This window comes from Phacochoerus africanus, chromosome 15 (assembly GCF_016906955.1).
Source record: "Phacochoerus africanus isolate WHEZ1 chromosome 15, ROS_Pafr_v1, whole genome shotgun sequence".
NCBI lineage: Eukaryota > Metazoa > Chordata > Mammalia > Artiodactyla > Suidae > Phacochoerus > Phacochoerus africanus.
This window is the reverse complement of record NC_062558.1, coordinates 109,284,717-109,298,104: the sequence shown is the minus strand read 5'-3', so window position 1 is coordinate 109,298,104 and position 13,388 is coordinate 109,284,717. Positions and strand designations below refer to the sequence as shown.

The window sequence follows — 13,388 nt, the reverse complement described above, 5'->3', positions numbered from 1 at the left end:
AGAGGCAGGTGGCAGGGGCGAGCCCGGCGGAGCGGAGGTCCGGGCCTCTGGAGCCCCGCGTCGGGGCGAGACGGTCATCCCGGAAGGTTGAGCCCAGGTTGGCTGGCCGCGCGGGTGGGAGGGAGTCAGGGGAATGTGGTCGGGGAGGAAGGCACTGAGGGGCCCATCCTGAGATGACAGCGGCTGTGAAGCGCGGCTCCATCCCGGAGTGGGGGCGGTGGCTCTTCGAGGGTCCCAAACCTGGGCCTCCCGTCTCCACCGCGGGGTCCGAGGCCCGAGAGAGCCCACGGCGTCCAGGATGGTGAGTGGGGTAGGTGGGGGCTATATGAGGAGGGAATGTCATACCTGTGTGAGTGGAAGACCCCGCCCGCACGGGAGTGCTGACCCAGGGTGGAGAGAAGGAGCGGCGCTGGAAGGCAAGAACCCGATGGGAGAAGAAATGGGGAGGTGGACGGGGAATTGTTGCCTTGTTGCAGTCTAGGGCTTTGTTGGCTCCGGCCCGCCTCTGTCACACTCTGGTGGAGAGACGTCCCTAACACACGTCGAGGCTTGGAAAATGGGATGGTTCAATCAATTAGTTGATGGTGCTATCCCTACTGTCTGGCAACTCCAAATTGTTTTGGTACCAGCGGGAGTCACTCGGCTCTGTTAGAACCCGGCCCAGGCATTTTACTTTCTCATGAAGTAGAATAGTGTCTATTCTACTATCCCGGCAGTCCCTCTCATCCCAAGACGTCTGGGGTTTTTTATTTGGTTTGTTTTGTTTTGACCTTTCTGTTGTCAGGATTTTCTTCCCACTTTCCTCCATCAAACTGTCCCACTGTATTCCCACTGACTTTTATCTAGTGGCCATACATTTGTTTACTTTTCCAGTCCAAGGAAGAATGAGTGAAAGAGACTCACAGACTTATAACAAGGACAGTTATTTTAGGCTCACTTAAAATACTTTAAAAAGAACATTTGACCTCTTGTTCTGGGTTCCTTACAAGCCTGATCTTTGTTCATTAAAGCTTTCAGTTTCTTCTTTTTAGGATTCTAAAAGCTTAAGAGCTTTTATAATTGCAAGAACTTTGACAAGATTGTCATACCCTGGGGAGGGTGGCTTTAAGGGGACACTGTGAAGGTATATGTAGATAGTAGATGCCTCCAAAAAGTATTCTTAAACTGAAAATCTTTTCCCCTTTATGTTAGGTTTTTTAATCCTCTGAATTTGGAAACAGGTTACCGGGAATGCATAAATGTTTTTTAACCAGTTTGATTTCTGAAATTAAAAAAAAAAAAGGCAAATGGAATGAAAACAAAAGGTCTCTTTCCTGTCTTTGAGTTCTGTTTGGAAATGTCTGGGGCAGGAGAACATAAAGATGGTATGGATATAGTCTGTTGTGCAGACTGATAGTGTGTTGGCTTACAAGGATAAAATAGTCATTTTCTTTTAGATAAACGTTTGGATTGATCCTTTGCAATCTGTCTATCAAGAGAGAGAAAGGGTGGACATCTGTCTAGAAGCATGAATCGTCTTGGCTTTGTAACTAGATTCCACATGTATATCTGAAGCCTAAACTCCTAGGCCATCTCTTCTCTTTGAAAAAAAAAAAAAAAAAAGGTGTTTTTTGTTGTTGTTGTTCTTTTTTTGACTGCACCAGTGGCATGCAAAAGTTCCAGGGCTAGGGATCAAACCTGTGCCACAGTAGCCACCTGAACCACGGCAGTGGTGTGTTGCTGGATCCCCAACCTACCAAGCCAGTAGGGAACTCCTTTGAAAAGATTTTTTGAGTGGCTGATACAAATACTGACTTGCATCCCTTATTCAATTACTGGGTTTTTAAAAAATCTTCATCAGCACAGCTATATTTTTTTTATTTTTTTTGTCTTTTTGCCTTTTCTAGGGCCACTTCTGCAGCATATGGAGGTTCCCAGGCTAGGGGTCGAACTGGAGCTGTAGCCACTGGCCTACACCAGAGCCACAGCAACGTGGGATCCGAGCCGCATCTGCAACCCACACCACAGCTCACGGCAACACCGGATCCTTAACCCACTGAGCAAGGCCAGGGATCGAACCTGCAACCTCATGGTTCCTAGTCGGAGTTGTTAACCACTGCGCCATGAAGGGAACTCCACAGCTATGCTTTTTTAAACTAGATTTGTCTCAGTGATCATGGTTACTAATGAAGTTCTTTTTTTGGGTCAGTGGCTACTCAGCTATTAATTACCATGGCTAATTACAAAAGTCATAAATGAAAACCCTGACGCTTTCTCAGGCAATGCCAATATTAATTATTTGGATGCACATCGACGTTTCTAGTCTAATGTGTTCCACCGTGGCCTGAGACCCATGGAGTATACATGTGTTTCCTTTCATTAGCACATCTGATTGTGTTCTTGGGAATGGATATCATTTTGACAAGCAAGTGTTGAAGTTTTTGTTGTGTTTGTTTTGTTTTTTGTCTTTTTTTTAGGGCTGCACCTGCGGCATATGGAGGTTCCCAGGCAAGGGGTCTATTCGGAGCCGTAGCCACCAGCAACGCCAGATCTGAGCTGCATCTGTGACCTACACCACAACTCACGGCAACGCTGGGTTCTTAACCCACTGAGGGAGGCCAGGGATTGAACGTGCAACTTCATGGTTCCTAATTGGATTCATTTCCGCTGCACCACGACAGGAACTCCGCAAGTGTTGAAGTTTGCTGTATTTCCCTGGAACAAAAAGAAGTGGGAATTTGCCGATGCGCTTTTGAAAACACATGAGAGGATGGTGGCAGGGTTAGGTTCAGAGATGATGTTCCGGTTACAATTGCTATATAACCAGTTACTCCACACTCAGCTGCTTAAAACGGCCACGTGATGCTCACAGATTCTTTGGGTCAGGAATTTGGAGAGGACCTCATGAGGATGTTCTCTCTCTGCTCCATGATACTTCAGCTGGGGTACAGGCTCAGCAACTGGGGGCCGGAATCATCCTGAGGCATCCTTCACTCACTCCTGGGGTAGGATGATTCAGAGAGGGGTTTGCCAACAGGGAGCACCAACACATGTGGCTTTTTAAGTGGCTCGGCCTCCTTTGAGCAAGGTAGCCTCAGGAGAGTCAGACCTCTTATTGTGGTAGCTTCCGTCTCCAAGCTCAAGATGGAAATTGCATGACCTTTTATGCTTTAACCTCATAAGACACCATCGCTTCCATCACATTCTTTTGACTGAAGCAGTCACAGGCCTGGCCCGTTTCATAGGTGAGGAGTTAGACATTATTGTTTCGATGGGCCGGTGTCAAGGTTAAACTAGAAGAATATGTAAGACAGAGGATATGATTGCGGATATCTTTGGGAAGTACAGTCCGCTATATTCGGTCATAAGCAGATCATCTTTCAAGTTTCATTGGCTTCTTTGAAATATTTAGGATATACTGCCCAAGAGCAGTATATCCTAAAAGAGTGGTTAGGTTATTAGGTTATTAGTATTAGGTTATTAGGTTACTAGAGGGGCTGGCTAGTACTTGGTCCATAGATAATTCTCAAACTGGAGAAACAGTGTTCCCTCACTTTCAAGTTCCTTCTCCTGGTGGGATGACACTATGTGGAAGTTTCACGAAGCCTTGAGAAGAAGAACGGGTACAGGAGGCAGCTCTCCTGAGCCCCTGTGTTATCAGTCTGACTCCACAAATTGCACTGCAGTTAACTCCTTCCAAAGCACTGAGTGAAGATGAGTAAGCTAGCTGCTGCTGAGCACTTAAGGGAAATGTCTTTATCTCATCATCTTCCTCTAAAAATGTCAAAATGCCTTTATCTCATCATCTTCCTATAAAAATAATGATTTTGTGTTTATGTTTCAGAATGGTTGTTTAGTCATAAGATTTAGTAGAAGATGCAACCATTCACATTCCGATATGTTTTGAAGGAATGAAATAGTTCAGACTTGTACCCTAAGCTGACTTTTAGCACTCTGATGTCATCAGTTCTGGGAAGAGCTGATGGTGGCCTCTAGCGATCAGAATGCTTATTTGGACTGGAAAGAATTTTCCTTTGAGGTTTTGATGGAAAACTGCTTCTCTTTCTCTCATTAATGTTGTATTTGCAATGGAGTCATGCCGACCTCTGCCCCAGGCATACTCTGATGCTGGGCTGATGATAAGAGGCCCGGAGCCTGAAATTGGATGCTGACCCTGCTGAACATTGATGAAACAGAGATGGCACACCAAGATGGCATGACCTCTCTGAGAAAATAGCCCCTCAGAGCTTGTGAGGGACTTTCGGACAGGTGAGGGATCTTGAACATGGAGCTCCTGAGTCACTGGAAAGTGAGAAAATCCCTGGAGGACCTATGGGAGCACCACCAAAAGAGCTCCCACAAAGCTGGCCTTCATTACGGGGGGTAGAAATGACTGTCCCTCCATATTTGGGTGAGAGCACAGGGATTAACTCCTCTGTCTTCAAGCTGGGATGACACTAGAGCTTTGAGACAGGGCCATCTTCTTATATTTGTCCATATATATATATATATATATATATATATAAAATCTCCACATATATATGGGCAATATTACAGTGGAATACTATTCAGCCATAAAAAGAAATCTCACCATTTGCAACAGCATGGGTGGACCTAAAAAGTATTATGCTACATGAAATAAATCAGAGAAAGATAAATGCAATTTGATTTCACTTATACATGGAATCCAAAAAACAAAACAAATGAATAAACATAAAATAGAAACAAAGTCATAGACATGGAGAACAAACAGGTGCTTGCCAGAGAGAAGAGGGGTGGAGGAGTGAGAGAAATAGATGAGGGAGATTAAGAGGCACAGACTTCCAGTTAAAACAAAATGAAAACAAAAACAATGAGGGGGAAGAAAGAGGGAGAGAGAGAAACGAAGAGAAAGAAATAGAGACTGTATTTTTTAAAATATGTTGAATGATTCTATTTGTTTATGCTTTATAATGTTTTGGGTATCTTAACTCCTTATAGGATATCCTTGACTATAAACCTTCATTCTGAAGCCATACATAGCCAGTCTCCAAATGTTACTGGGTTGTTTGCATGTGTTTATCCTAAGATGTCTCTGTAGTAGTCATTCCTGCCCTGTTATCCTCTTATCTGCCTAGTTCAGGCCTTGATCTCATACCTGGGTTTATCAGTTAGCTTTTGCTGGTTAATAACACACTGTCCTCAAAACATAGTGGCTAAAACAACAACTGTTTCTTTAGTCTGTGGTTTTCTGGGTCAGTAATTTGGGGCTGGGCTCAGAAGGGCAGCTCTTCTCGTCTTGCCTGAGCTCACCCCTGCATCAGTGGTCAGCAGGGACAGCTGCTTCCACTTGGCCTCTCACCATCCAGCAGACGGGCCAGGGCTCATTCACATGGAGGCGGAACGGTTCCAAGTGCAGCAGTGGGGCAAGCCCAGCAAACAAGCTCTTTTCAAACCTCTGCTACCTCTCCTTCGATAATGTGCCATTAGCCAAAGCAAGTCAGATAACCCACCCGGATCGGATGGGCAGAGGAATAAATCAACTGCCTCTCAGTGGAGGATCTGTCACGTCACGTTGCAAGGGTGTGAATGGAGGGAGCGTAATTTTTGCTTATTTTCACAGTCACCTGAATTATCTCACCTCTTGTCCTGCAAGCTTTTCTGGCTGTAGTTTTTGGCTGTTCCAACCCATCCTGCTTCTCGCTGCCACATTCACATTTTCCCTAGACTCTGCTTTCATATTATAGCCCTGTTCAAAACCCTCAAAGGTTTCCTCTTCTCCCCACTTTATCCACTATCAGCTCTTCTGGCTATCTTTCAAAGGTCTCCTTAAACTGGCCTGACTGTCAAAGCAGAGCACAAGGAAAAGGCACTAGCAGCGGTCAGAGGAGGCGTGGGCACGAGTTCCATCCACCTCATCACTCACTGTCTAGTTTTTAACTTCTTTGGGCTTCTGTTTCTCCAATTGTTTCTCCCTCCAAAATGAGAGAGTTTGGATTTAAATTCTTTTTTTTTTTTTTGGTCTTTTTGCCTTTTCTAGGGCCACTCCTGCGGCATGTGGAGGTTCCCAGGCTAGGGGTCTAATCGGAGCCGTAGCCGCCAGCCTGCACCAGAGCCACAGCAATGCAGCATCCGAGCCGTGTCTGCGACCTACACCACAGCTCACGGCAACACCAGATCCTTAACCCACTGAGTGAGGCCAGGGATTGAACCCGAAACCTCATTGCTCCTAGTTGGATTCGTTAACCACTGAGCCATGATGGGAACTCCTGGATTTAAATTCTTTTCAGATTTAATATTTAGGATGAGTATACAGAGATGAATTTATATCCTGTTACTTCCTAAATAAACCTTCAACTCTCCTCTAAGACCCGCTTCTCATGTCTCACTGCGCATCTCATGTTTATGTTGCTCTTGATGCTTTCATTCCCCATGTTTTCTGAGTCTGGAATTGCCCTTTGTGTTCTTTGCTGCTTGTTTTACATTCTCTCCATCCCTTGTCTTTGTCATCCGTGCCATTCATTTTGGCTCTTAATTGTATTATCTCTTGTATTATTCAGTGTTTCAGTTGTCTTTTTCTTTTTCTTTTTTTTTTTAGGGCCACTCCCACGGCATATGGAGGTTCCCAGGCTGGGGGTTGAATTGGAGCTACAGCTGCCAGCCTACACCACAGCCACAGCAACACCAGATCCGAGTTGCATCTATGACCTACACCACAGCTCACTTGCCAGATCCTTAACCCACTGAGCGAGGCCAGGGATTGAACCTGCGTCCTCATGGATACTAGTCAGATTTGTTTCTGCTGAGCCACGACGGGAACTCTTCGATCATTAGTCTCATCAGCTCCATTACCCACTTGTTGAAGGAAGAGATTATGTTTTATACTTGACTAAGCACATAGTAGGTATTATGCAAGTATTTACAGATTAATCCTAAATTTCCATCCCAGGTCTTAGAAAATTTGAACTGGCTGAAAAATTTTAAGGCAAGTAGGAAGAGGACTTCCTGCTGTGGCTCAGTGTTTAGTGAAACCGACTAGGAACCATGAGGTTTCGGGTTCGATCCCTGGCCTTGATCAGTGGGTTAAGGATCCAGCGTTGCCGTGAGCTGTGGTGTAGGTTGCAGATGCGGCTCAGATCTGGCGTTGCCATGGCTCTGGCATAGGTCGGCAGCTACAGCTCCGATTGGACCCCTAGCCTGGGAACCTCCATATGCCTCGGGAGTAGCCCAAGAAATGGCAAAAACAAAACAAAAAAAAAAGTAGGAAGAGAAGACTGCTTGGGAAGAGGTGGTGATGGCAGTGCTGGTGGTTGGAGAGGTGGGGATTTTTGTTAAATGTACTCACAGCAGTGCATACCGACCAGGCTGGTAGCCTTTAAAGAGGTATCTACGAAATTGCTTTACAGGCCTTTCTTCCAGCCATCCTGTGACACTGGTTCTCCTCTGCTTGTTTCCTGCAGTTTTCATCCATCTGGAAGCTGTCACGATGACCCTGACAAAAGGTTCCTTCACCTACTCCAGTGGGGAGGAGTATCGTGGAGAGTGGAAGGAGGGTGAGAGGACCGGGGTGGGGGGTTGTCCAGTGATGAACCCACTTCATTGGGTTGAAGGGCAGATACATCAGGATATATAAGCCAGTTTTGTTAAGTCTCCATTTCTGGCTGTGAGATTGAATCCAAATAGTGCCTTTCCTTTGTTTGATTTTCGGATTATAAATAAAGAGATTAGAAAATGCTATTGCTACTCCAACCTCCAGAAATAAGTTAAATCTTCCGTACTTCTAAATTTAAAGTGTTTTAACACTCTGTTTTCCTTTGGTGGTATTATTTGGGAGTCGTTTTTATAAATGCTAATGTACTCAGCAGAGCAAAATGAATTATTTTTAGTGCCCATAAATTAGAAAGTGTAGATTCATTGCAATGACTTGATTCCGGTGAATCTTAAAAAGTTACGGAAGAAATTAGGGCAGGCACTGAAGAGCAGATGATATTCATTGCCTTGAATTTCCTGGGACAGCTCTTTACATTTGGAAGTATCTATTCATAGGAATGGCAAAATTCCTCAGGGCCTGAGACTGTACAGGAAGGATTTTAATGATGTTCCGTTTGGGAACAGCCTGGCCACTTAAAAGTCTCATGGGTCCAATCCTAGCAACCCAGGAACTGCCCCGAGGAGACTTGCCTCTCTATAGCTGTGCCAATGATGTGCAGTTCACACTGTTTCCAGATGCCTCACTCTTTTCATTCAGCTGGTGAATTCTTGAGCCTTGAGAGAAATTATGCACATTTCCAGCCTTTTCTCCCACCTCCCTACCACCTGCTGTCTTATTTTATTTTATTTTATTTTATTTCACTTTATTTTATTGTCTTTTGTCTTTTTAGGGCGGCACCCATGGCATATGGAGGTTCCCAGGCAGGGGTCTAATTGGAGCTGTAGCCGCTGGCCTACACCAGAGCCATAGCAACGCAGGATCCAAGCCGCATCTTCGACCTACACCACAGCTCATGGCAACACTGGATCCTTAACCCACTGAGCAAGGCCAGGGATTGAACCTGCAACCTCATGGTTCCTAGTAGGATTCGTTAACCACTGAGCCACGATGGGAACTCCTAGCTATTGTGATTTTTAAGTGCTCTCTTATCTTTCATTCTTGGAGAGACCTGCTGCAAACTGATGGTTGTGGCTTAAGAAGGGAAGATCCTAGGAGCCAGCTTATTACTCTGGGCAACAGTTCCCTGCTCTGCTAATGTCACTGTTTCTCTTCTTTCCTTTGTCGGTGGGGTGACATAAGGCAAGGGGTGTTAGACCGTGAGAGGGGACCCTGAAGCTGCCCCATCCCAAGCTGACACCTGTCTTCTCTTTGCTCAGGCCGCAGACATGGTTTTGGTCAACTGATGTTTGCTGATGGTGGCACCTACCTGGGCCATTTTGAAAATGGGCTCTTTAATGGTTTTGGGGTACTGACCTTCTCAGACGGCTCGAGGTGAGTCCTGGGTCATTCCTTTCTCAGCCTTAAATGAGGGAAGGGAAGCTCTGATCTAAAAATGATAGTGACCGAGTTCCCATCCTGGCTCAACAGTAAGGAACCTGACTAGTATCCATGAGGATGCAGGTTGATTCCTGGCCTCACTCAGTGGGTTAAGGATCTGGCTTGGCTGTGAGCTGTGGTGTAGGATCCAGTGTTGCTGTGGCTGTGGTGTAGGCCGACAGCTACAGCTTCAATTCGACCCCTAGCCTGGGAACCTCCATATGCCACAGATTTGCCCCCCGCCCCTGCAAAAAAAACCAAGAAAAGAAAAGAAAAATGATAGTGATGGAGTTCCCACTGTAGCACAGTGGGAGCTATGGTAGTATCTCTGCAGTGGCAGGAACCCAGATTCGATCCCCAGCCTATTGCCATGGGTTAAGGATCCGGCATCGCTGCCACTCTGGCATAGGTCACACCTCCAGCTCCCATTTGATCCTTGGCCCTGGAACTCCATACGCTTTGGGGCAGCCAAGACAGAAACAAATAATAAAATCAAAATAAAAATGGCTAGGGATAAATATCTGGTCGAACCGGAGCTTGTCCTAGGCAAGGAGTGAGTATTCATTCTTTTACTGGTTACTTTAAAATAGATCTTAAGTTTGAAATGGTGAGAAGGTGAGTGACCTCCCACCCCATCTCTCTCTCTTTGGGTTATTTCCTTGAGATTTGGGCCTCATTTCAGACACACTCTGACCCTTCTCTGCTGGCTGGGAGTGGGGGTGGGTGGGGGCGGGTGGAGCTCTGGAAGAGTGGAATTAGCTTTGCTCCTCGGCATTAATAAACCACACGTTAGGTGTTAGTGGCGGCCTGGCTCAGGTATCCTGGCCAGCTCACTCCCCCCTTCAAGACTGGAGTTCCCGTCGTGGCACAGTGGTTATCGAATCCGACTAGGAACCGTGAGGTTGTGGGTTCCATCCCTGTCCTTGCTCAGTGGGTTAAGGATCTGGCGTTGCCGTGAGCTGTGGTGTAGGTCGCAGATGCGGCTCGGATCCCGCGTTGCTGTGGCTGTGGCTGTGGTGTAGGCCGGCAGCTATAGCTCTGATTAGGCCCCTAGCCTGGGAACCTCCATATGCCGTGGGAAGCAGCCCTAGAAAAGGCAAAAAAAAAAAAAAAGACTGCCTCCTTGTGTTTCTGCAGGTATGAGGGCGAGTTTGCCCAGGGGAAGTTCAACGGTGTCGGAGTCTTCATTCGACACGACAACATGACCTTTGAAGGGGAATTTAAAAACGGCCGCGTGGACGGTTTGGGTAAGTTACAGCCCAGCAGGATGGGCAACCGAGGCGACCGTAACGGCACAGAGGGGCACCTGTGCAGCTCTAATCCTCCTGTGGATGCCCAGCATTCCATAGTGACCGGGCACTGATGCCAGGCCCTTGGGCTCACAGAGAAGAGCCGCAAATTTTGCCTTCCCTCGGTCCCTGCAGTAGCTGACCTCTGAGCCACTAGTGCCACTGTCACTCCATATTTTCTCTCTTCCCCTCAAAGGCCTGCTGACCTTCCCCGACGGTTCTCACGGAATACCCCGAAACGAAGGTCTGTTTGAGAACAACAAGCTCTTGCGGCGTGAAAAGTGTCCCGCGGTGGTTCAGCGGGCCCAGAGCGCCTCCAAGTCGGCCAGGAGCCTCGCGGCCTGACGGGCGCCACGCCCAGCTGACCAGGAACCAGGAGGGCCCTGCCACCCGCTCGAGGTGAACCAACAGACCGATGTGAAAGCAGATTTGAATGACCGGGGATCGGAAGCCCCAGGAGGGGCCCCATCACCTGCCAGGCAGGGCTTCGATCTCGGGCGGGAGGCCCCTGCAGCCGCCGTTACCTGCTCTGTCCTTCCCCTCTCTCGCTCGTTGGGTCTCTCTGTCCCTAACACCCTGGTCCCCCAGCGCAGACCAGCTGCTGCCTTCCTCCCACTTCCTTTTCTGCCGAGTGATGCAGAATCTCTCCCTTCTGCTTCTCATTGGGGCAGATGATCCCAGCCCCAGACCAGGGCCAGGGCTTTGTGCCACCCTGGAAAGAAAGAAGGGAAACGACAGGGGCGGCTTAGACATACATCACTGCAGTCCTGTGAAAGGCAAGGCCACAGCTTTTCTGTCTCTTACTCCCTGGTTCGCTTCTGGTGGCGGTGGTGGCCCCAGGCTTCTCCCTTGTCTGACCAGACCAGTACTTGTGTCTGCCTCCTGCTCCTGTGGGTTCCGTGACGTGCTCCTTCCCTCACCCTTGACTTTACCCGCTGTCTTCCTTACCTGAGTTCCAGCGGATCATTTGGGCCCCTTTCTCCTTCCTTAGACCTGGGACAGGATCCCTTTAGTCAAAAAGAAACGGATGTAAACAGTCACTGTATGAGTTTGTCACTTACTCCGGGGCAAAGAGCAGACATCTCTGGGCAGCGTCAGGCCCTATCACAGAGTGACTTGAATCCTTAGGGGTGGCTTGGGCCGACATGGATCCTTCCCACTGGACCAGTAGGTCAGGCCCACCTCAACCCCTTGGCGTTCAGGTAGAATTGGACCTATGTTGGATGGCAGTGAACTAAAGAGCGTTGGGTTCACTGGAACTCTCCCACCGTGAGCCATCGGGCCATCGGGCCTCGGGATCAGATCTTGACCAATAGGATCCCTGCACAGTTCATCGCAGGGGCCTCCCATGACCCTGTGACCCAAACACACCCCCACTCCCACCCCCAGCCCCTGATCCTCACGCTCAGTGTCCCCTCCACATAGATTGTGGTGGAAATTATAGCCGCGTGCCTCTGTTTATTCTCTGACTTGTACTGTAGAAACAAGTGTTTATGAGGAATAAACAAATCACCAGAACTGCCTATAGTTTGTTTTCTTGACTCTCTTGCTCTGTATTCGTAGGAATATTGACCTGTTTGCTGTTTCTAAAAAGTTAATCATAGACAGGGGCTTGAAACTGACCCTGCACACTTTACTACCTAATAGCATCTAATTCTCGAAACCTCTGCAGGGTAGGAACATTTTTTTCAAAAGAAATCAGCAGGTTCAGGTCACCCAAACTAGGGAGTGGCAGAGCTGGGTGGGATTTGTATCCTGGGCTTTCTGTACTCTTCTTACCTTGAGCATCCTGGTGCCCACGGCCTGAGTCCAGATGTTGTCACACCTGCTGGGTCACCTCAGGCAAGTCTTGGCACATTCATCTGCCACGTTAACCCTTTTACATACGTGATCTCATAAGCCCTGAGAGCAAAGTACCATTATTATCCCTGATTACAGATACGGTTCAGGACAGTTAAATTATTCTCCAGAGTCCTGCAGGCACTAAGTTGCAGAGCCAAGAACTTCAGCTCAGCCACTTTAAGCCCAGAGACTGAGCTCTTCAGCCATACACTAGCCTGCCTCCCTAGCCCCTTTTGCGCCTTCCTAAACTTTTTTTTTTTTTTGTCTTTTTGCTATTTCTTTGGGCCGCTCCCGCGGCATATGGAGGTTCCCAGGCTAGGGGTTGAATCGGAGCTGTAGCCACCGGCCTACGCCAGAGCCACAGCACAGCAACTCGGGATCCGAGCCGCATCTGCAACCTACACCACAGCTCACGGCAACACCGGATCATTAACCCACTGAGCAAGGGCAGGGACTGAACCCGCAACCTCATGGTTCCTGGTCGGATTCGTTAACCACTGCGCCACCACGGGAACTCACTTCCTAAACTTGATTCTCATCTGAGCCCAGATCCTCCAGAAGTTGCGTGTGAGGCAAACCCAGGTGCTCAGTTTCTGCTGAAGGTTGATACGTTTTGTACTCTCTCCTCTAGCCCTTGCCCTAAAAAAGTATCTGTTTACCTTTTGTGTAGTGTGTGTGTGTCTTCTCTTAGGGCCACACCTACAGTGTATGGAACTTGCCAGGCTAAGGGTTGAATTGGAACCACAGCCTCCGGCCTACACCACAGCCACAGCAACGCAGGATCCGAGCCACGTCTGCAACCTCTACCACAACTCACAGTAACTCCAGATCCATAACCCGCTGATCGAGGCCAGGGATCGAACCCGCATCCTTGTGGATACTTGTCGGGTTTGTAACCCACTGAGCCACAATGGGAACCTTTCTTTTTAACCAAAAGAGTTTTTTTAAAAAAAAATTCATCTCAGGTTTTCTGCCACTAGTCAGATATCACTGAATAAGATTAAACATTTTAGAGAAAAGAGCCTTTTAAATTAATGTGCTAAGTGTTTTTAAATATCCCACTTGAACCTTTTTGTCTCTTACCTCTCTCATTTAAAACCTCAATAAACTTTTTCCCTAGGCTGCCAATAATCTCTTGCGTATGTTTGCTCAGTATCCTTTGGGCCTCTCTCAGAGCTGCAAAAAAAAACCGACCTTGGGAGCTAAATTGGCTCTGGGAAGGTTCTGGACATCTGGGCAGGAAACCTGCATAGCAGTGGGGTGTCCATCCA

The 13,388-nt window shown here is 47.6% G+C and overlaps 1 protein-coding gene across 4 annotated transcripts; it reads left to right on the top strand.

Annotated features, from left to right (window-relative positions):
* MORN4 (MORN repeat containing 4) lies at positions 1-11,798 on the top strand. 4 transcript variants are annotated; one of them, XM_047759478.1, is made up of 5 exons: positions 1-97; positions 7,419-7,460; positions 8,827-8,941; positions 10,124-10,233; positions 10,472-11,798. In XM_047759478.1, the coding sequence occupies exons 2-5, from the start codon at positions 7,445-7,447 to the stop codon at positions 10,618-10,620; spliced, it is 390 nt and encodes a 129-aa protein (XP_047615434.1). In that variant the 5' UTR covers positions 1-97; positions 7,419-7,444; the 3' UTR covers positions 10,621-11,798. The 4 variants fall into 4 exon arrangements, with proteins under 4 accessions (XP_047615434.1, XP_047615433.1, XP_047615430.1 ...); XM_047759477.1 differs by lacking the exon at positions 1-97 and adding an exon at positions 131-301; XM_047759474.1 differs by lacking the exon at positions 1-97 and adding an exon at positions 132-301 and having other exon boundaries at positions 7,419-7,511.
* Positions 11,799-13,388: the final 1,590 nt, after the last annotated feature.